This window comes from Aedes aegypti, chromosome 1 (genome assembly GCF_002204515.2).
Source record: "Aedes aegypti strain LVP_AGWG chromosome 1, AaegL5.0 Primary Assembly, whole genome shotgun sequence".
NCBI classification, from domain to species: Eukaryota; Metazoa; Arthropoda; class Insecta; order Diptera; family Culicidae; genus Aedes; species Aedes aegypti.
Genome location: NC_035107.1, coordinates 199,506,707 through 199,531,971, shown reverse-complemented (window position 1 = coordinate 199,531,971; position 25,265 = coordinate 199,506,707). Strand labels below are relative to the sequence as shown.

Here is a 25,265-nt window from a genome sequence, read left to right as displayed (position 1 = left end):
TATCTATAACAGTTCACTTTTGGGCGCTGGAGGGTTAATATGAACGTAAATCAAGTTTGCTGGCAAAGCCGGGATTTTGATTCGAATGAGCCGACCAAACCATATTCGGAGAGTGCTATTCATAAACAAAAAAAATAAATAAAAAAATCGTGGAACATCACAATGGGTTTTTTTTAATGTTTCCATTAATTCTCTCGTAAATAGCTTGGTGATAGAGCGTTCAAGGGTTTATTCATAAATTTCATAACACATTTATGATACACACCCACCCCCTGGTAAGGCTTTTTTGTATGAATATTCTACAAATTTTGTATGAGCTGTAACACCTCAAGGACACTTACCCACCCCCTAGAGCGTCATAAAATGTATGAATAGGCATGAACCGTAACCTTTATAGACCACAACCATATCTAGCCATTCAGCGTGTCAGCGAATAGTTCAATTAACGGTGAAATTCTGTACCTTTTGCATATAACGAAATTTGAAAACAACTGTGCAAGTACTGTTGTTGGGGATGAGAATTGACCAAAAATGCGTAAGTCCAACAACTTTCGCAATTCTACATGACATGTTCGGCTAAATATGAGAATACGTTGTAAATACTGAACAAATAATTGAAATTTGATTATTTTCCTTCAAATAGGAAACGTATGAAAATTGGTCTAAACTCGCCGCTTCGAGGGGGTGACATTGGGCCAAGATTCGAGCTGTCCAATAACATAGAACAAAAGAAAAACATAGCTACCAGCATTGATAAATTGCGTCTTATGACAGAAAATGACGTTTGCCTTTGTTTTAGGTGGGCTATTGCCCAACTAACGGGAGCCCAATTAAAACGTAGGAAGGAATACTACATTAAAGTGTTATATGAATATTCCCAATGCTTGCTGAGATATTTCAGATTTTAATTTGACCTACCTGTAAACTTTGACAGGCACTGGCGCCGTTGTTTTCAGTTCTTTCAGTTCACTGTGCAACAACAAGTGGTGATTTGCAGTTGTCGGCACCAACCAAGAATGGTGTCTTTCTTTCTCTTTTTCGTGGCTTCTTCTGCTAACAACAAAAGTCATGCGTGTTGTTTGAATGCGGACGGATGGTGTGGATCAGGAGCGGATAAAAAGGAAATATTGCGGCGCTCATTTTACATCCACATCCAGCGGCGGCAGTAACGCGCAGACAATATTATGCGCAATTCAAACGCATTTCTGAAATTCAAGTAATCCGATTATAGCGATCCGTGGATTTTTTTTTTGCAGAGCACAATATTATGAACCAAATAACAATGACGTCAAGCTGCAACTTCTTGGTTGATTCTTGGTTGGATTCTCACCTGCTCAAGTTTATAACTATGATATGGTAATTTTTACAGCCGAAATGCTGCCATAGTGAGATTTAATGCAAACAATATTCGATGAAATAAATGAAAACGAAATTAGGCAGCATCCATTCATAACGTAACACTAAAATGTACAATTATCGACCCCCTCCGTAACGAGTTTTGCATGAAAAAAAAATGTGTATGAGCCGCAACGTTTGAGTCTTGCACAGTTTTGGATTGTCGAAGAGAACATTTTAGTTGCCGACAATAGTAATTGCATTGCCGATAAAAGAACATGACTTTGGCTAGGAAATACCGTAGATTTTGAGAAAAAAATGTTCTATTGTGTATAATAGTCATGAAATAAAAAATTCTCAAGTGTATTTCAAATGTATCTTGCTATTTTTTTCTGCTTTATATTGTGAATTATTGCATGTTCAAAAAGTTCAACTGCTTAGACTGCCGAGAATACATAAGTTCCCCTTGTTTAAAAAACTTCCGAGAGCGGAGAGAATTTGTGTACGCACAGCACGAAGGTACGATGCGTACTAAATCGTTGTCCATCGCATTGGTCTATGACAAGCGTTGTTTATTCTATTGACGTTCCTGTGCTTGAAACTTATGTTATGGTTCAAAACAGTTCACAGCTTCACTAATCTCAATTACCAAGAATTCTAATCCCAGCTCGTCTCACATTCAATCTACTGAGAATAATTAATCGTGTGTCGATGAAGGCTCTATTCCCCGAGCGGCTCCAATTCGTCAACACCAGCGAGGATAATCTTCACACAAATGGATTGCTGCCAAAACTCGAATTGACCCCGGCGGCCGAATGTACCGAACAATATTGACGATCATCGCATCAGACATCGAATCAATCAATCAATCGCGACAATTGATAGTTCAACACTCATTGAATGCTTCGCAGCTCTCCCGGTTCGTCATCGTCATAAAACGCTGGACGGACGGCTGTGAGTGATTGCCCACTGGGCTTGTCAACGAAACGAGTGGTCAGCTGATTTACCGAATTATTTTTGCTGCATCGATTGGAAGCGCAATTTTGTATAACGGTTATGAGTCGTTGTTTTCCATTGGGTGTACCGGAATTTGCATATACAGTGACTCGATTTCATAATGTACAGTCACACTAAGTTGGTAAAAAACTATCAAATGATGTATGGAATTCTAAATTCATTATCGATAAGTATAAAGGTTGGATGTCAACTGTTATTCGGCGAATATTAAGTAGGGAAAGTGTACCAGTTATGGCCATAGTGGTTCCCTATTTTGCCATATGTGCAATTTTGATAACTTTCACATTTTAAATCTTTTTGAATGTTACTTACTTACTTGAATGTTATAAAATCAAAATCTATCTTAGATACTACAACAAACAAAAATTTTCAAAATTTTAGAACATGACAGTAATTACGTATGGCGAAATAGGGAACCATTATGTCCATATCTGGCACACCTACCATATTTGTATACACTTAAAAATATAAAAAAATACTGAGGATGTAATTCATGTTATGCCTGAATGACACATAATGTAAGTGGATTGGAAATGTATTGGAAGAAAAACGGTGTTGTATGACACGAAAACGAAAACGACCACAGTCCAGAAAAAAATCAAAATTTTCGTATAAAAAAATGACCACGAGAGGAGGGAGGTGGGGTTCTGAAATGCTATAAAATGAACACGTGGTTGATGGACAGTCTCTAATGAATTTTGATAGATGTAGGAATATGTAATTGGGCAATTTAGACCAGAATTTAATACCTTACCATTATTTGAAAGATGAATATTAATGGAAACAGTTTACTGTTATCGAAAAATAAATGACATGTATGACCTTTAGGTATTATGATCTCCAAACATTATTTGATAGTTTTTACCAACTTATCATGTACGAATGTGAATTTAAGTCACTGTACATGTATGTATGTCGATTCAAACAATGCATTGTTTGCAATGGTGCATTATTGAAGCCGCGGGGGTGGTGTTTATTAATTTTCCTCTTCACTGACTCAAACGATCATCGATGATGGGTGGTAATCCAGCCCGTTTGATTCGGTGAAATGATGATACGTTGAAAAGTGCACCCATAGCTACAGGGGTTGCAGGCGGTTGATGGTATGGATGATTGACATTGCCCTTAATTGTTCGGCGCAACTGCATGTGGGCATTGTTCGAGAATGGCATTTGATAGCGCATCATGACACATCGAGAAGGAAAGTGAATGTAAGTGCAAGTGCACATGCGTAACGATGAATAATGGGCGAAGGCTATTATCGATAGTTGAAATTTGAATGCATTTGTTGTGTTCATGCTGTATTGACGCTCCACAGTTATGGATAGCACATATGTATATATGGATCAGTGCACATCGTACCTTCTTAATGTGCGTACACAAATTCTCTCTGCTCTTGGAAGTTTTTAAAACTACCTAAAGCAGTGCTTCTCAGTGCTACAAGAACAGAACTACTATTGATCCCTTTACGACCCTTATTTGGACCCATGCCTTCGATTTTTCGCTGGACCCGTTAGTGAAAGCTAGCGGTGGTAATCCTTGGTGGACCGACTTGGGAAAAAATGTGAATGTGAATGTTTTTTCTTCTTTCGTTTATTCACTAAACATAATTGCAACTACAAACAAAAGGAAAGGTGAATCTCTGAATTCACAACTTCCTTCCAAAAAAGCGGGATTTAAAACTGTCACTAAACGTGGCAAGAATGGAAGAAAGGCCGTTTCTCCGGAATGCACACTTTCTTCCAAGGGTGAAATGTTGATAATTGCATCGAAATGAGCAATCAGTTCGATGCTCTTCTCAAAAATCTTGAAGAGAAGAAGCACAATTTGTTTTACTTTAATAGCTGCTCATTTACCTTTTCAACTTGCGGATTGACTCGCAATAAGCAAATTTTTGTCAGAGGTGTCTTTAATACCAAACATTCCTAATGATTGTACCCCGTTTGGCATAAAGTCGTTTGGCATAATGGTCGTTTGGCATAATGGTCGTTTGGCATAATAGCCGTTTGGCATAATAGTCGTTTGGCATAATGATTGAGTAAGAATGAATATTGGCATTTACGAATCTTTCACCGAGATCAACACCACTGAGCCCATAGCAATTTTTTTTTGTAGTTTCTCAATGAGCGTGGTGGTCGTTCAGAGATAATCCAAGCTATGAATGTCATAAATTGTAGTGACATTAGAGAGCATAACTAAATAAAACTCGTGACGGGTCTGGTGGAAGATCTTTTCGGAACAATAATTTTCTTCACATCCCAGAGCATAAAGTATTGTTGAATTGTTGCGATTCAATTATCTATTTGAAAATAGTAAATTGGCAAAGAAAGTTCGCAGTTATTAATAAAGGGAATGCACATATTTTGCTGCAGATCAAGCTCTGTTCCAGTTTGTACGTAATACTTGATGAAAATTACTTGGTAGAAGAAGGAAACATTTATTTGCAAAATATTAAAAACTCTTATCCAGAGATCTATTATTGCAGCATAATGCAAATATAGCCTATATAAAAGAGCAGATTTTTTTTCGTTTAAAATGTTTAAGGCTGTAACACTAAATATCTTCTCACAACATAACTCAAATGAACAACACATTCAATATAAATTTTAATTTTGAAAGTGTACATCAAAAACACTGGCTATTATCGAAAGGACGGAAAATGTGTGATTGAAACAATATTTTTCCAGCATATCTTGAAAGTAGATCTTGTGTTTGCAAAAAAATATGTTGAATATTTACAGGTTTTAAAGTAATTATTATTCTAACAGCACATCTTGCAAGAATTGCGAAATATATAAATGGTGAACATTTAGCTTGACTGAATAATAAAATTTAAAACAGTATAAATATAAAGAACAGCCTATTTTTAGAAGAAGGCAAAATATATGATTAAATCAATAGAAGATTGGACGCCAAAAACTATTGCGGCATAATAAAACGAAAAGACATCAAAAATTGCGTTCAGAATCATAGCTCTTGTCCTACTTTTCCCCGAATGTCGTTTCTCTGAATGTCGGTTCCCCGAATGCCAGTTCCTAGAATGACTCGTTTCCCCGCTCTTAAAAGAACAGCCTATGTATAAAAGAAGGTAAAATTTGTTTCAATTTCAAATCAACAGTTTTTATGCCCATAGTTTGGTTACACACATTTAAAAGAAATCCAATGTTTGAAAGAAGGGTAAATTAGTGCTAAATCTATCAAAATCTTCAGTGCAAAAAAATATTCCAATAGCGGAACTCAAAAGAAAAATTAATATTTTAAAGAAAGGTAATTTCTGCATAAATTATAAAATATTATTGACAATAACTTTTCTTATATGCTTTAGTTTATTCAAGAGTATATGATTGTAGAATAAAGTGACATTTTGTATCAATTATTGTCAATTATTGACTCCGCAAGAAGCCTAATGTCATCAGAAAGATTGAAAAGAAAAGTAAAAACGAATCTCATCTTAAGAAATTCTTGGTTTCAGACTTATTATGCCAAACGACTATTATGCCAAACGACCATTATGCCAAACGACCGTTATGCCAAACGACTTTATGCCAAATGACCATTATGCCAAACGACTTTATGCCAAACGGCTTTATGCCAAACGACTTTATGCCAAATGACCTACCACCATTCCTAATGGAACAATTTGGAAAGTAATTCCAACGGCAGAATTTTATTTGATGAGTGCTCTGCATGATATTTCTCAATACAATACCCTGATAGCCCTATTTGTTTTTTTCTTTTCTAGAAACCCTTCTACGATTGTTTTGGTCTTTACCAACTCTAGACACCTTTGTAGTCAACTAGTTACTCATGCTAATTTTGATTCTGATCATATCCCTGATACATTTCAAATATCCCATTGAGCAATTCTCAATTCTATCAGCTCCACTTTCAATTATTTACGAGTAAACTGGAATACATATGATAGTAAACTTGATGTTAACATTTCTTTGCAAACAAAACTTAATATTGGCAATGTTCTTGAAATTTTATCAACTGCCATTGTTGAAGCGAGAGACATTGCAATAGCAAAATGCGTTGGGGTAGTTTCGGACCTCGTTTTTTTTTCGCACGTCTTTTCGGGGTTAGACTGAACTCAAAAGCTGTAATTCATGTTCTTATGATATAAACATGATTAGATCAAATTCATTACCTTATATGCTTCTAACAAATTTGTTCGAATAACAATTTCTCCTACCAATCAACAATTATAATTTTAGATTAAAATTCAATTTAACTCTGCCTTCTCGTGACTTGCGAATAATGGATGGGCAAGTCGAGTCCTTGCTGCGACTGGTTCACCAGTCTTCCCTTCACGGAGTTGCTTGGTGGCAGTTGGGCGGCTCCAATTAAAATCCCCGGAGTCACTGCTTCATAATCCTTGACTGGTAACGTCTGAAGGTGCTGATAACGTGTAGCTAGTTCACCGTACCGAAGTGACTGTTTAGGCAGCGCCATTGATTTAACAGTGCGGACTTCCTCCAACAAATAGCGAACATCAGCTCCACTCCCTGCAATCTCTATCTCAACCTGATGGGAATGATCTTCGTCGCGGCTGACATTGCCTGTCCAAGTCAAGCAAAATCGCCTCATGAAAACCTAAACATCTAGCTCGTCAGCAATCCACTTCTCAAACAGCGAAACTAAAGATCCTTCGTCAATAAAGGCGAACGTGTTTTTTCCATTGCCAAATAGTGTAACCGGCAAAACACGGAAGAGTGTTGTATTCTGGCCATGTCGATGCGCATTCACTCCTTCGGGATAATTCGATACAATTGTCGGAGTAGCTGGAACGCGGTTTACCGGGTTACTAACTGAGCTCGTCGAAGGTGCTGTAGAACTCGAATGTAAAAGTAGATGATGGCGAAGTTGACACCCTTGAATCTCGCAGTGTGATTGAGAACGGCTTGGCGTTCATCCATGTTTGCCGCGACAGACTCGACAAAGTTGATGTGCGCGAACTGCTTTCCACTTATCTTCATCTTTCAACCGCTTGAAAACGTCGCATTCCTTCACTTTGTCTTTCGGATCACTGCACTGATCAAACATCGCACGTTGGACGTTGAGATATTTTTTTGCCGCTTTTTAGGAAGCCGTAGCAGCCGAATCTAACGTATGTGTTACGTCCGCCGCCGCTGAAACCAAGTTCGTCATGTATGCACCGAAGACTCGCAGATCTACTAGAGAAAACTGCCCTTTGTATATTGCACAGTCCAATTTCAGATGCGTCGGAAATACAGAATACGGCAGATGAACCACTTGGCCTCCTGCCGCTAGGTAATCGCAGAAGTTCTGCATTGCCATGCCGAACGTCACTAGCGTCTTCAGGTTATCGGCCTTTGGTGCGGGAACATCTCGAACTTTTGTTAGGAGCGAGTAGATAATCTGCTCCGGACGCCCATACAGAAGTTGTAAGATTTGCATAACCTACGGTACTATATGAGGGCAGAAGAAGACGGCTACGTACTGCTTCCAGTGCCTTTTAGACAGCGTTGAAGTCGGCCGAGGTTTTCTACTTCACTGTAATCGCATGCTTCTGTGGACGTGTAGAATGCACTATGGAACATAGGCCATTCCTCCGGATAACCGCTGGAAAGTCTCTCGATATCGCGTGCTTGGCCGCCAGTTTACGTGGTGATTGCCCTCCGAGATCACCCATATTCTGACCTAGCCCTATTCCTAGCGAAATTTGATTTCCATAACTTGTCAACTGATTGTTTTGACTTATGTGCGTTGTTTGTAGAGGAAAGCTTCCAAGTTGCTCTACCGTACTTGTCGTAGGTGGTAACTATTAGGTGAGATAGGTTTTCTCCAGCTGCAGCTTCTTCTGCTCGAATTCTCGCTTCTTCTCCAACTCGATCTCTCTCAGTAAGAAGGACTGTTGCCCCTCAAGCAGTTTGAGGTCTGAAGAATACGGTCCACCCATCCCGGAGACGGTGGTGAAACCCGTTGTCGAGAACTTTGTCCACCTGTTGCTCCTGCACAGCTAAAAATATGTTGTAAATTTAATGTTTTTTCATGCACATATTTGGAGCATCAAAATAAACCTAAATTTCAACGACAAATCAATTATTTTTCAATCGAATTCACTTTAAATTTACACGATCGTGTAATATTCAACCATTTCTAGTTGAAAATTGAATGTATATTCATTTAAATTCAAATGATGTTGTAACAACATACGAATTTGATTTATTTTTACAGTAGACTTCAGTTTACATCACATTGAAAATTAAATGTTTTTTTTTCTGTGTGGTTCCGGTGCATTAGCCACAGTCCCAGCAACACAACTCTAGTTCTTCCAATGTTCTTCCTTCTTTCCGTCATCATATCCTACGCAGTCGCAGTGGAACCAGCCGCCGCATCCACCTTCGCATTCGACCATGTCGTCGATATTATTAGCCAAGCTACAGCTTGTTCTCGGCGGGTGTAGGTCGTTAGGCCGAATGCCGTTAGGCCGAATGTCGCTAGGCCGAAGGCCATTGAGCCGAATGCCGTTAGGCCGAAAGGGTCGTTAGGCCGAAATAACCTTTGGTCATTTACTAAAATTTCAAATGGCTAACACTTTCATCAGTGTTTTTTCCTTCTTTTTATCAAAGGCTGTTCTTTATAGTTATATTTCACAGCGGTTTTTGTGGGCTTCTAGGTAATGCAAATTGTCCTGATCTAACAGCCCAAGTAACAACAAATACATTTGTTTCGCAGCATACAACAAATTTTGTTATATTGAAGCTTTATTTGTTTAACATATAACATCTTGAGTTATATAATAGCTATAATAAAGTATTCGCAAAACATGTCATGCAAGATCATGAAGTAGAAATAAAACAAACTGTATTCGTATTATTACAGCTCCGTGAACTTTAATATAACTTAATTAGGATTTAATCCCCACATGTTAACGTAATCAAAATGCATGCTTTTAAAATGTATTTTAAGCTAGTTTTTAACGATATTTAAACTTGATGAAGATGCATCAGCATTAGGCAAGTTGTTCACATTGACCCGGGCCATTGAACCCTCTCCCGTATGCCGATGAATGTTTTGGATCCAAATTTTAAAGGTGACAAAAAGACAATATTCAGCTGGTATAAACTTTACAAACCGTTGTATACCAATCAAAGAGGAGGCTATTTATGCACTATTCGCGACTTTCCACGCTTTTACAATCAGAAATACAATGCCATATAAATTTGATAGGAATTAAAAAAAAATCACCCCGCCTCGAGCACGCGACCGTTGGATTAAGAATTCGACACCTTACCACTGCACCATCCACCAAAAAAAAAAAAAAAAAAAAAATAGTTTTCTCAACACAAAAAAAAAAAAAAAATAATATTTCTCAATCGAACCTTGCATCTAAGCCCTTTTGGAAATTATCTAAAATTTTGAAAAAAAAAACCCTCAGAATCCAATTCCAGTCTTGAAAGAGGAAAACAAATTATTACTATCTTATTGCGGAAAAAAAAAATTCAAAAACTTGCTATGCAATTCTTGGACAGAATAAGTAGTTTGAGTATTGATATTCCTGTATCTGTCCGTGATATATTGGGAAATCATAACCTACAAATATTGAAAATTATTATATTATCAATATATCAATATTTGTATGAAATTTCTGAGAGAACTATTGATAAAAAATATGAAAACCCCTGCCGATGATAGAATTTTCTAAATACTCATCAAAAAATTACCAGAAAGTAGCTTGGTAGCTTATTGGTTGATATATTTAACAAATGTTTTCAGTTGGCATATTTTTCTGACAAATGGAAAAATGCCAAGGTTGTACCAATTTTAAAACCTGGCAAAATTCTATATAAGTTTCTACCCGACTACAGGCTTGTAACAAAAATATAATAAAATTTTATCAGAATATGATATGCATATCATAATATGATATAATTTTGTTAGGCTCCGTTATCCATAGAACATAATAAAACAGAAATATAACATAATGTGTTTTATTTCCCTTTAAGATATATTTTTGTTCAGCGATTTTAGAACACATCTTCAAATTGTACCATGTTTTCTGTTTTACTGAAAAACTGATGTTATTATGTTAATAACCTCATACTCAACGCAGTTCTATTGTTCATTTTATTCATGTGTTGTAATCTTGGAACGTAGCTTGCTTATATTTTGACTTATCAACGTATTTCAGTGCTTTAACTTACAGGTTTATCATGGAGTCTACATATCGGAGATAATGAGATGGAATACATCATTTTAATCGTTTCATACTCAACGCAGCTCTTTTGTTCATTTTATTCATGTGTTGTATTTTAGGATCGCAATTATTATGGAGTCTACATGTTGAAGATAATGAGATTCAAGTCGTCAGATTTATCTAATGAAAAAAAAATCGTCTGTATCAATCATATACGAACATAATTTCCATTTTTATAAACATCATTGTACATACACTTCATACCAGGATGGTGGTTACCTACATACATACACATTGGGTAGCGTTGTACTATATCTACTGTTCATAGGTAATAAATAAGTATACAAATAATTTCTTTGGCTCATAAAATAACAGATAATTTTCATTCCTTATAGCTACTAGTCCAGAGGAGGTACACGAATTACTTATTTGTAATTGGTTTGTTATACTAATTCATTGGCATAATTTCCAGAAGCATCATGAAGTCATCGGAGATACTAACATAATCACTGCTATTAATATTTTTGCATGGCGTTCTATTCCGGAAATTGTAATTCGGCCTTAGTTTGGAGACTACCTAATGAGGTTCAATTCATCACATTTAAAGAATGGAAATTCTGAAACATCTATATTTATATCATATACAACTATAAATTCCATTTTATATATTTAAATAATTATATTTCATTTATTATATGCTGGGTATTGAGAGGGTGCATTAAGGCATCAGAGATGTCACAGATGGACGATGTAGTAGGGTGTCAGCAGGCGTCTAGGGGAATATGCCGTAACATCATTGCACTACATGCTGCTACAATGACTTTAATGTAATTGTCCTTGTTTACTACAGTAGGCTACAGCGAATGAAACGAAGCGTCTGATGTAATATTATTTTGTTTGTCCTGCCTAAACATATGGAAGCTGGAATTTTGTTTTTGATGTATCCGGAAACTTTATTTACAAATCTCTTTTTTATCATTCTTTCCTCGACCAGCCTAATATCATCAGTAGGGCAAATATTCAAATATATGTCGGCCGATATAATACTGCATGCATTCAGATGCTGTTTCACTGCGTCATATTTTATTGTTACTACTATTTTATTTTCATATTTTATTATCATATTATTATATATATTATAATCTGTTGTACTATATAACATATCACTATAATTGAAATTATCATGTTTTGGGGAGGGAGGGAGCATCAGGGCATCATTGAATTTACAACTGGACAATGAAGTGGAGTGCCAATCGGAGTCAGGAGGAAAAGTGTTAGTCGTTCGCGTCCAGTACTTTTCTCTCCAACAGTTGTAAAAGATTTTACGCGCCCTTCTTCTAACAAATCTTTCCGTGGAAAGCTCGACAAGTATTGCAAATTCTAATACTAAATCTGTTGGATCATAAGGCTGGAAGGAGATTCTCTATTTCCCGCGGGTTTCGCGTAAGTGTTTCTACTTACGGGTCCGCCACCCCCCTTTTGGCCCTTCATACAGCGATATGTTGAATGCAGATTGGTAATAAAATTTGACCTTACTGTTGAGTGGAGCCGCATACAGAGCAAGGCTCAAGCAAGGATTGGTGGCTACCTACATACATACATACATACATACATTAAGATATTTTTTTGTTCATTTTTAACAACTTTATAACAAAATAAATAGATAGTTATGCATTTCAATAATATACAATACAATCGTATATCGAACAGTATTATAATTTTGATACTTTGTATCAAACATTATAACTTGGTTTGATATGTTTTTGATAGAATTAAAACATATTTTGTTATGTTTATGTTAATATTCATACACTATTTGTTATAATTTTAGTTATTTTAACAACATCCTGCATCAAGTTTGTAACAACCTATGTTCGAAAAAAACTTATAACATAATAACATATGCTGATATAATTTTGTTATGTACCCTTAGTCGGGTAGCTATCGTCCAATCAGCTGGCTTTCATCAATCAGTAAACTTTTTGAAAAGGTTTATTTGAATAGAAATATTTTTTTTTTGTCAATGGACAGTTCGGATTCCTACATGGACATTCGACCACTCATCAACATTTACTTGTAACAAATTTGATACATTCCAACAAATCTGAAGGCTGTTCTACTGGTCTTGCTCTTCTAGACATAGAAAAAGCATTCGACAGTGTTTGGCATGCAAGCCTTCATCATCGTGAAATTTAAAAACTTTAATTTTCCAACATACATTGTTAGAATAATTCAAAGTTATCTGTCAAATCGTACACTCCATGGTAATTATCAAAACTCCAATTCTTGAAGACTTTTTGTAAGAGCTGGTGTTCCTCAAGGCAGCATTTTGGGATAAATACTATACAATATTTTCACATCTGACTTACCTGAGTTACCTCAGGGATGTCAAAAATCATTGTTTGCGGATGACACAGGCCTCTCCGCCAAAGGACGAAGTCTGCATGTCATCTGTAGTCGATTGCAAAAAAGCTTGGATATTTTTTCTTCACACTTGCAAAAATGGAAGATTTCTCCTAATGCTTCCAAAACTCAACTAATAGTATTCCCACATAAAGCAAAAGCTCTTTATTTGAAACCTTCAAGTAGACATGTTGTCACGATGAGAGGGGTTCCAATAAATTGGTCAGATGATGTTAAGTATCTAGGGCTCATGCTAGATAAGAATTTAACTTTCAAAAATCACGTTGAGGGCATTCAAGCCAAATGTAACAAATAAGGTACAGTGGGGGAAGTGTATCAGTGGGGTAAGTGGATCATTTGTCCATATTAAGCATAATTACTTGAATATGTTGAATGTTTTTGCACCATTGCTTCGTTTTAGGTTATATTCTTACGTCCACACTAATACTATTGCAAAACTGGTACTACACGTACACCAAAACAATCAAACTTTTCACCTGCAAAAATAAATTAATTTTAAAATTGTTGTTCATCAGTAAAAAAGTCATGGTATCTCTGTCTTAAATCGAATAATAGTAGTTTTTTCAACAAGTGGTGAGCATTTCAGTTCTTATTGAATGAATCACAATGAAAAATATGTGATTTTTATAAATAATTACCGATATATTGGACATGGTACACTTACCCCTACTTTTTGAAGGTGTGGGGTAAGTGGATCAATTATTATTATCATTTATTGGCAGACTGCTTACGAGAACTTGAATAAGTTTTAATATCCGCAAATGTTGTTTCCCTTCAACTTTTTGCATTCCTAGCTTAAATTTGTCAAATTGACCATAGAAAATTTGAATTAATCCATCTAAAAGTTTTTTTTTCATCTTTCTGGTATAAAAATTTATAAAATAATGAATATTACAAAATTCAATCAAAACTTTTCGTGGATTATCTAAGCAAGAGTTGCAAAAGAGCAAAATATACAATTATTCCAATTGAAAGCTTATTGTCGTACCTAATTTGACCATATAAACTATTCTAGACAGATGATACAAATGAAATCATAAATAGAATAAAATGATTTCAGTTTGTTAAAAAAAGTAGATGTAACTCATATTTTTAAACAACGAATATTTATTGAAAACATCATTAGGAATAATCCTCCAATACTCCTGTATAACTTTTATGTATAAAAGGATGAATTTTCTTCAAATTATTCTAGTTACAATGCTATTTTTTGTTCGAATTAGTATGAACACATGTATAAATATGTTTTATAATGTTTTGATAAAATAAAGCTACTCTTTGATTTTTAAAGTATTGAAATGCAACAAAACTAGCACTAAAAATAAGAACGAGAGTAATATAATTCTTACTATACATAATCACACCACATTTGTTTTGAGAACAGTTTTTTTTTATTGGTGATCCACTTACCCCACCATGGTGGGGCAGGTGCATCTTTTGGCGCAAATTTTCAAATCCCTCATACTCAATACATAAGAATCAGAAAAATCGATATATGTGACAATTTGAAGTATATTAGTCCCTCCTTTGTTATCCATAGAAAAAAGTTTGAATTACATTATTCACGTTAGCTGTACATAACAATGAAGTTGACTATTGATTTTTCTGTATCCACTTACCCCACGGTACCTTATAATAAATGTCTGTATCCGCATATTAACAGAAAATCAAAAATTTGTCAAGAATAAGCTTTTGATCGTCAAACAAATTTTCAGGCCAGCCATGTTGTATGCTGTACCAATATGGACTAGCTGCTGTTATACCAGGACAAAAGCTCTGCAGAGGATTCAAAATAAAATTTCGAAAATGATTCTGAAGCTTCCTCCCTGGTATAGTACCAATGAGTTACATAGAACATCCAATGATGAAACATTAGAAAAAATGTCGAATAAAATTATTAATACTTTTAGACAAAAATCTTTGCAATCTTCTACTGCCACGATTAATGCGTTATATGTTCAGGTTAAATAAATTGAAGGCTTTTTTTCTCTCTTATAAGCAGGTGAAATCAACACACTTTTAAAATTTCTGAACTGCTACGGGAAATTAAATGTAATATGTTGTCATGGGGCCTTCCTTAGCCGAGTGGTTAGAGTCCGCGGCTACAAAGCAATGCCATGCTGAAGGTGTCTGGGTTCGAATCCCAGTCGGTCCAGGATCTTTTCGTAATGGAAATTTCCTTGACTTCCCTGGGCATAAAGTATCATCGTACCTGCCACACGATATACGAATGCGAAAATGGCAACTTTGGCAAAGAAAGCTCTCAGTTAATAACTGTGGAAGTGCTCATAAGAACACTACGCTGAGAAGCAGGCTCTGTCCCAGTGAGGACATAAATGCCAAGAAGAAGAAGAAGAAGATGTTGTTAACAAAAAGTTAATAAATGCATAATTTAATTTCATCAAATTAGGATGATAGTGTTGCTTAATACAGAACACCTAGTAAGCAATTAATGTAATATTTGGAATGATAATAATAAAAAATAAGGAAAAAACCGTAATGTGTAATTGAACGATGTGTTTTGGTTGAATTAAGGACATAATTAAAGTGTAGATAGTTTTTTTTATACATTTTTAGAAATTTATTTGAACTATCCTATATGAAAATAAGTTATTTGTATTAGAATTTTTAAAATCTTCTTCTTCTCTCTGGCATTACGTCCTCACGGGGATAGAGTCTGATTATTAGCTTTGTGTTCAATGAGCACTTCCACAGTTATTAGCTGAGAGCTTTCTTGGCCAAAGTTGTCATTTTCGCATTCGTATATCGTGTGTCAGGCACGATTATATTCTATGCCCAGGGAAGTCAAGGAAATTTCCATCACGAAAAGATCATGGACCGACCGGGAATCGAACTCAGACACCTTCAGCATGGCTTTGCTTTGTAGCCGCGGACGCTAACCACTCGGCTAAGGAAGGTCCCTAATTTTTAAATTATATAATTTTCCATGATTTGAGCTGAAATAAGGAGAAACACTAGAGACCAAGAAGTGGACGTACAGTGTTCGATAATATTCCATAACCAAAATAACTTGGACAAACGATAATTGAAACTGTAAACTTCGGCTTATCGAAATCAACAGCCTTATCATTCCGACCATGTTATAATCATTTGTTCAATAATCACTCATAAATAACTTTTATTTTCACAGCTCTATTTCCTAACACTGGTGGTATGCCTCTGCCATCGGGCCGCCTCCCTTCCCCAAGTGGTGATCACAAGCGATGCCCTCAATGAGGAACAGATGAAGCAGATCCTTCAGCAGTATGACACCGAAGTGCGCAGCTATTGCAATCGGCAAGTGCAAGCCAACTGGAATGTTGCTACCAATACCGAGAACACTACCTTCCAAGAAGAACAGGTTGGTTGATGGGATTCCCCAAAAAGGGGCTTTTTAACAAAAAATCATGTTGTCGTCATTAACTGTGCTGTTGAACAATACATTAAATAAACAGCTTTTTTAATGATAGGTTTAATTGGATTCTGTCTTCTCTTGAGCACGATTGACACTTTCGTCTTTTGCAGAATAAAATTTCACTGGAGTATGCCAAATTCCGGACGGATTTCTACGAGCAATATTTCAAAGATGCTCAGGTGCAAAACTATGAGGATCCTAAGGTGCGTAAACAGCTAACGTTGCTGAAGGACCTAGGAACTGCTGCACTGCCAACCAGTGACCTGGAGGAATACAATAAAGTTATGAGACGGATGGACGCTGCGTACCAACTGGCGGAAGTTTGTCCCTACACTGATCAGAACTGTGCCCCGGATGCACAAAAGTGGACTCTGGATCCGGAAATGGAGCACGTTATGGCATCATCGAATGATTACGATGAGTTGACATATACCTGGAGGCGTTGGCGTGAAGAGTCCGGAAAGAAGATGCGTCAAGATTACAAATTGTATGTGGACTACGTTAACCAGGCAGCTAAACTGAACGGATATGGGGACTACGGTGAAATGTGGAGGGCTCGATATGACGACTCGGATTTGAGAGGCACACTAGAGCGACTGTGGAAAGAAGTGGAACCTCTGTATAATGAGCTTCATACTTACGTTAGGTTTAAATTGCTGGACATGTATGGTAAGCATGATTTGTGACCTACGTCTATCATATCTGCTAATCCAAATTCTATGTATTCTAGGTGACAAAATGGATCGAAACAATGAGAAAATTCCAGCTCACATTCTGGGCAACATGTGGGCACAGTCATGGGTTAACCTTTATGATCGTATCAAACCGTTCCCAGACGCTAGCTTGGTAGATGTTACAGCTAAAATGCAAGAACTGGGTTTCAACGCTACTAAAATGTTTGAGATGTCGGACGAGTTTTACCAAAGTCTTGGTCTTCCAAGCAGCGCCATGAGCTACGGTCCGAAAGCCGTCATCGAGAAACAACCGCAGAAAATGGTTTGCCATGCTTCTGCATGGGACTTTTGCGACGGTGAAGACTTCCGCATCAAGATGTGCACCAATATCAATATGGAGGATTTCATTACCGTCCATCATGAGATGGGTCATATCATGTATTTTATCCTGTACAAAGATCAACCACAGCTGTTCAAGACCGGAGCAACTCCAGCATTCCACGAAGCCGTTGGAGATACGATTGCTCTCTCCGTAGCTACTCCGAAGCATTTGAAGTTGGTTGGACTGCTGGATGAGTACGCTGACAGTGAAGCGGATAACATCAATGCTCTGTTCGAGATGGCTTTGGAGCGAGTTGCCTTCCTACCGTTCGGTTATTTGATCGATCAGTGGCGTTGGGATGTATTCAGTGGAGCGGTCAATGAGAGTGAATGGAATTCTCACTGGTGGAATCTAAGAGAGAAGTATCAGAAGGTTTACGCTCCTGTATCGCGATCGGAAAGTGACTTTGATCCTGGTGCAAAATACCACATACCAGCCAACTCGCAGTACATAGCGTACTTCTTGGCCCATATCCTGGAGTTCCAGTTCTATCGATCCCTTTGTATTGAAGCTGGAGAATACAACCCAACAAGTAGTTCAGCAAATCCTTTACATAAATGCGATTTCTACAACAGCAAGGCTGCAGGAAATAAGCTGAAGGAAGGTTTATCATTAGGTTACAGCGAAGATTGGAGGTTTGCTCTGGAGAAACTGACCGGAGGTCAAGATATTAGCGGTCATGCTTTGCTGGAATATTTCGCGCCATTGTACGAGTTTTTGAAGGAGGAAAACGCCAAGATACGGAATGCTGAAATGCAGTCCGTGGTCGACAACTACAGCAAGGAGTATGAGGTAGCATGCAACAAACAAGTCAAGGCTCAATATGCCACGCAGGTGGACGTAGGAAATATTACATTACTGCAGGAGTTGACAGAAATCTTGAACGAGAATACCAAGTTCGTACTTGATAACTACAATCAACACTTTGCCCAAGTGAATGCAGAGGACTACACCGATCCGGACCTCCGTCGGCAGCTGCAGTATTTAACGCAAATATCTATCAACCACTTACCCGAGCAGGAGTTTACAGCGGTGAGTTTGACCTTCGGGGTGTCGCGCTGTTGTACAACAGTTGTTATATCTATCGACACCAAACCAAAATGTATTCTTCATCAATCTTCTTAAGAATAATACTCGACAATTGTTGTTTACACGCCTTCATAACGCGGTAAAATCAACAAATGTACATAGAAGTCACATAATAATGAACGCACTATATACGGTTCAAACAGATCACAATTTCAAATAGGTATATCTCAAAATCCAGATAATGTCGAAACAGAACATCTTCAGTAAAGTTGTTCTGGACGTAGAGCGCTATCTGATGGTTCCTCATTTAATTCAACATTTGACTGATAGGTGGCGTTAGTGAGCACGAAACATTTACTGTTGTTTTGCAAATATCCAAGAAGCCTGTCCACTTAGAAGTATGGCGTCGGCAAAATTGTTCATTATCTCAAGGGCTATCATTGTTTGAGCTGATTGATTTAAAATATTGCCACCAGGTGGCACTAGTGAGCAAAAGTGTTTGGAGCTATGTTAGGAGCTTGACCATTTAGAAAAATATATTTTTCTGCAGTAGCTCAGAGGCTATAATTATTTAAGCCAAGAAATTCGCAAATTACCATTTCTTTAAAAATTTTCCTAAAAAAATCTACAGGGAATCCAACAGAAATTCTTCCAGGAATCCTTCTAAGGATTTTTTTCAGAAATTTATGCACAGGATCCTTTTTAATTTTTTTTACAGACATTCCTCTACGATTCTTCTAAAGAACACCAGAGATTTTTACAAAATTTCCTCAACGATTTTCTTCAGCAGTTTCTCTAGAAATTCATCATACAGTGAAACCTCCTTGAGTCGATATGGAATAGTAACCATGAAATTTTGTTTTTAGTATGGTTCCATGAGTCGATATCGAGTCATGGAACATCGACTCATGGAGGTATCACTGTATAATATCTCTAGAATATTTATAACTAATTCTTCCAGGTTATTTTCCGTGATCTTTTCTATGATTTGCTTCAGAAATTTCTGTATGAATTACTGCAAGGATTTTTACAAAAATAAAAAAAATCAACCAGAAATACGTCCAGAAGTATTTCCAGAAGGTACTTTGCAAACTACTCAATTTATTCCTCCAAGTATTGCTTCTGAACATTCACAATCTTTCCTCTAGAAATTACTTCAAAGCTTCGACCGGAAATTTCCAGGGATTCTCTCAGAAGTTTCTTCATTGATTCCGTCAGTATTTTTCTGTATTTGGTCAGTAACTATTTCTAAAATTCTTAAAGGTATTCCGTCAACAGCTTTCTTGATAAATTATCCAGAAGAAAAGTCTTCATGTAGAATCTCTTCAGGAATTTTTGAAACTTTTCTTAAGTGATTCCTAAAGTAAACCTTAGAACTCCTGGAGACACGTTTGGAGGAAGCCCTGGAATAATTTTTGAATAAATCAGAGACGGAGTTTCTGAAAAAATCCCGAGAGGATTTTTAGACGGAAATCCTGTAGAAATTCTTGGATGAATCTGTGAAGGGATAACTGGGAGAAATTCTTTAATAATTAAATTTAATCCTTGAAAAGATATCTGAAGGAATACTTGATGAAGAACTGAAAAAATCCCTGAAGAAACTTCTGATAGAATCGTTCGAAGAACTTTTGATTTAATCCCTGGAGGAACTTCTAATGGAATATCATAGAAACTCCTGACGAAATCCTTGGAAGTATTACTGATAACATGCCTGGCGGAACTCCTTGTAAAATCCCAAGAAGAAATTCTGATGGAATTCCTTGATGAACCCCTGATATAATCTCTAGAGGAATTCTAGGTGCATTTTCCGAAGGAACTTCTGATGGAATCCCTGTAGGAACTATTAATGTAATCCCATAGAAGAATTTCTGTTGTTATCCCTGTTTGAATCCCTATATGAATTCCTGGTGAAATCCCTTGGGAACTCCTGAAAAAATCCCTTGGGAACTCCTGTTGAAAGACTCAGGGGAACTCCTAATGGAATCCCTAAAAAAACATGGAATTCCATGTGCAATATCTGAAGAAAATGCTAATGAAATGCCTAAAGGAACTCCCGATGAAATTACTAAAAGAACTCCTGATGTACTTTCTACAAAAACTTCTGATGTGACCCTTGGAGGAGTGTCAGATGGAATCTTGAAGAAACATCTGATGTAATCTCTTGACGATCTTCTGATGGAATCTCTATGGGAAATCCTTAAAATTTCTGAAAAAATTATCGATAAGATTCTTGAAGGAATTCCTGATGAAATCCCTGGAGGAACTCTTTATGCAATTTTTAAAAGAAATCCTGATGCATTTCCTTGAGGAACTTCTGATATAATCAATGGAGCAATTCCAGGTGGAATCTCAGAAGGAACTTCTGATGGAATCTCTAGAGGAACTCCAGATGGAATTTCTAAAGTAACTCTTTATGCAATCTCTGGAGGAATTCCTAATAAGATTCCTGATGGCACTCCAGAAAGAGGAATTCCTCATGATATCTCTAGAACAAATTCTGATGGAATTCCTCGAGGAACTCCTGATATAATCTCTGGAGGCACTCCTGGTAGAATCTCTGGAAGAATGACAGGTGGAATCTCTGAAGAAATTCTTGATGAAATCACTGGAGGAAGTCTTGATGAAATCCCTGGAGGGAATCCTGACGAAAACCCCAGAAGAACTCTGGTGGAAGCTCTAAAGGTACTCCTGATGGAATCCCTATAGCAACTCCTGATGGAATCCCTTTAGGAACCCCTGATGAAATCCCTGATGGAATTAAGATAAGATTCCTTATGGAGCTCCTGAAAGAATCCCTAGAGGAACTACTTATGGTATTTCTAGAAGGAATATTGATGGAATTGATAGAATTTCTTGAGGGACTCCAGGTAAAATTTCAGAAAGAACTCTTGTTGGAATCCCTAAAGGAACTCCTTGATGAAATTACAGAAGAACTCTGATGAACTCCCAAAAGGTACTTCTGATAGAATTTCTATAGGAACTTCTGATGGAATCCTTGGAGGAATTCCTTAAGATATTCTTGAAGGAACTCCTGATGGAATCATTAGAGGAACTCATGATGAAATCTCCAGAAGAACTATGATGGATGCCCTAAAGGTATTTCTGATAGAATCCCTAGATAAACTTTTGATGGAATCTGGAGGAACTACTGATAAAATCCTTGTAAGAATTAGTAAATCATTGGAAGAACTCCTGATAAAATCCCTTGAAGAAGTCCTGATGGAATCCCTATAGCAACTTCTGATAAAATCCCTGCATGAATTCTTGATAAGATTTCTGAAGGAACTCCTGATGGAATCCCTGGAGCAATTGCAGGTGGAATCTCTGAAATAACTCTTGATGGAATCCCTGGAGAAACTATGATGGAACTGCTAGAGGAACTCCTGATGGAATCCAGGTACAATCCCTGAAGGAACTCCTGATGGAATCTCTTGTGCAATTCCAGATGAAATCCCTGAATAAATTCTTGATGGGACAGGAGAACATCCTGATGGAACATCTTGATTTTGTATTTCAAAACTCTTGTCTGGCAATAAATATTCATGATCTCCAGTCGATGCCCTTTTAGGTACAAGGGGCAAATGAGACCATCCAACCAACAAGTAGACATTTATTCTTCCTCCCATATCCTAGAATTGATACGGTGAAGGAGTTCGTGAGGCTCACTTTCGTGTTTAAGAAGCTCGGCCGGGAGCTCGTCCTTCCCAGCAGCCTTGTTGTTCTTCAGCCAATTGATAGCTTTCTTTATCTCATCTAGTGATGGAGGTTCCACAGCCTGTCCATCGTCATCGATTTGGATTTTGCTACCAGATCCACTTCCGCAATCTTCGTTCAAAAATGACTCGAAGCACTCTTTCCACCTGGCGGTCACCATTGTTTTATCCGTCAGCAAGTTTCCTTCGCGGTCGTTATACATGGCGGGATACGGCACTGTTTTTCTCCGCACACCATTGACAGATTCGTAGAACCATCGCATGTCGTTCTGTTCCATAGGTTCTTGCGCCTGAGCAATTACTGCTTCTTCATGCTTCTTTTTCTTTCTGTGATGGATCCCCAGACAACCAAACGTACGCAAAAGAAATCACCTGAAGGCATTGTATGTGCAAACTTTAACTTATAAGATGTCGCGAAAAGGCCTTCTACGTACAAAAGTGGAGGCAATATACATGCATATGTGATGATCAATAACATACAATGCGAGTGTATAAATATTCTACCGAAATAACCTGTGATCTTATGCGACTTAACTTATGATAACAAATGTTGATTTGACAGCTGCTACGGATTGATTCGACTTATTTTGTACGAGTGTACGGGACGAAACAAAATGTACAAATGAATTCAGAAAAAAGGTGTTTTATGCGAGGAAACTCATCAATTTGACGAGTTTATCCACGGTGTTTTGCGGGTTTGATGTATTTAGGGTGAATAAACGAGTTATAACGTGAACTTTCTTGCGATTTCTGGTTGTCTGGGTCCTCTGCTCTGACGGTTAGCAGAAACCAACATCCGGCGTCTAGCCAAGTTCTTATCGGTTGTCCTTCTCTGGCACTCCTCGTCAAACCAACCGTACCTTGGTTTTCGTTGAGCAGTACCAACCACTTCTTGCGCTACTGTGCTCACCGCTCCGTGGACTGACTCCCACAGATCGCTGAGGTCGATGCTTTCGTTGATTTCGCTAATCCGCTAATCCGCATCAATATAGCTAGCTATATATTCCTCATTAATCCTATCTTTTTCACATTACAGTTGAACAACGCTCTCGGCAGAATGCAGCATATCTACAGTAGTACGCTGATTTGTCCATACGATCAGCAAAACTGCACAACCGGCACGCTGAGCTTGGATCCGGATCTGTACGAGGTGATGGCCGAATCGCAAGATTACGATGAACTGTTGTACGCATGGAAGGAATGGCGCTATAACACCGGACGGTATATGAAGAACGATTACGCCGAATATGTCCGTTTGATGAATAAGGCCGCTGGAGTGGCTGGTTTTGATGACATGGGGGGCCTTTGGAGAGATGCCTTCGAGCAGGAGAACTTCATCGATGAAATGAAACGCCTGTGGAGTCAGCTGAAGCCGTTCTACGTTGAATTGCACAAGTACGTCCGAAGAGAGCTGATGCAGATCTACGGAGATAAAATGGACTCCAAGAATCCGAATATTCCTGCCCATTTGCTGGGTAACATGTGGGCCCAGGCCTGGGGCAACTTGTACAATCGTATCAAGCCGTTCAAGGATACTGTTGATTTGGATATTACAAAGAATCTGGTCGAAAAAGGATTCACGGTGAAGCAGTTATTTGAGATCTCCAACGATTTCTATGTTGGATTGGGACTTCCCGATAACAGTATGAGCTATAATGAGAGTCTCGGTGCAGTGATTGAAAAACCATCAGATCGTGTCGTGACTTGTCATGCATCGGCGTGGGATTTCTGCGACCGCAAAGATTTCCGAATCAAGATGTGCACCAGGATGAACATGGAGGACTTCATAACGATCCATCACGAGATGGGCCATATCAATTACTACCTTTTGTACAAGGATCAACCGGTGACACTACGTGCAGGTGCCAATCCAGGATTCCATGAAGCTGTTGGAGATACGATAGCCCTGTCGGTGGCAACACCGGAGCACTTCCGCAAGATTGGCCTGCTAGACAATTACGAAAGCTCATATGAGAATGATATCAACGCTCTGTTCCAGAAGGCCTTGGACAGGGTGGCCTTCTTGCCATTTGGACTGGTAATTGATATGTGGCGTTGGGAGATTTTTGCAGGAAAAGTCGATTTTCCCAATTGGAATAAGCGTTGGTGGGAGCTGAGAGAAGAATACCAAATGGTCTCTGCCCCAGTGGAGCGTGACTTGGATGCTTTTGACCCTGGTGCAAAATATCACATTCCTTATGACAGTCAGTACATTTCGTAAGTATCCCGAAACATCGAGAAAGACTTCAGTATAATGAATCGTTTATACTTTTTCAGTTACTTCATCGCCCATATTCTGGATTTGCAGCTGCATAAATCACTTTGTCAAGTGGCGGGAGAATACGATCCAAACAATTCGAGCAAACCACTACATAAATGTGATATCGATGGTTCCAAAGAGGCCGGTGATCGTTTGAGGGCAGGACTTTCGTTGGGTCGTTCTGTTCACTGGTCCGAAGCACTCCGAGCGATGACAGGAGAAACGAAGCTAAAAACTGATGCCTTGTTGGAGTACTATGCTCCACTCTACGAGTTCCTAAAGAAGGAGAATGAAAAGGCTGACCGCGGCGCCGGTGCCACGATAGCACTTTCTTCAGTTCTAGTCATGTTGGTGACCGGAGTGAACCTTCTATCGAAACTGTTGTGAAATGTTTACCGTTAACACTAGTGACTAGTTTATTAAAGTGCAATAAAATTGAACGTTTGCTCCAAGTGCGCTTTATTTAATTATTGAGGGTGGTCAGGGTGCTCCATGTGACGCTACGCTAAACCCAATGTGATATGTCTCTTGGGGGGGAATGTGTCGCATCTGTTCGTCTGCTGATGTAGGTCAATGACTGTGGCGCCTCTTCTGCATCACAACAAATCGATGACGTCGGAACCCGGGCCTCCTTCGTGAGAAACACGTGAAACAAGCCACTCTCGCTTTCATCGCACGAAGCCTATCGCACATTCTTCGTCGTATTCGGTAGCTCACGCTCTACTCTGCACTTCAGTTCAACGAAGAGCACCTAATATGAGAGTGAGCGTCAGTGGTGAAGTCACAGTGGTGCTATCCAACAATTGCCTTACGAAATAAATTCATGAATCAAGATAACCAATCGTTATGAAT

General features: G+C 38.0%; 1 protein-coding gene across 5 annotated transcripts in view; it reads left to right on the top strand.

Moving 5' to 3' along the window:
- The window catches only part of LOC5571788 (angiotensin-converting enzyme), a 43,989-nt gene extending 19,124 nt beyond the window's left edge, over positions 1–24,865 (top strand). For all 5 annotated transcript variants that reach the window (XM_021856956.1, XM_021856950.1, XM_021856943.1 and 2 more), the window contains 5 exons: positions 16,092–16,301; positions 16,466–17,024; positions 17,086–18,443; positions 23,190–24,370; positions 24,431–24,865. In XM_021856956.1, coding sequence (XP_021712648.1) covers positions 16,092–16,301; positions 16,466–17,024; positions 17,086–18,443; positions 23,190–24,370; positions 24,431–24,800 — 3,678 coding nt within the window. In that variant the 3' untranslated portion in view covers positions 24,801–24,865. The remainder of the gene's footprint in view (positions 1–16,091; positions 16,302–16,465; positions 17,025–17,085; positions 18,444–23,189; positions 24,371–24,430) is intronic.
- Positions 24,866–25,265: the final 400 nt, after the last annotated feature.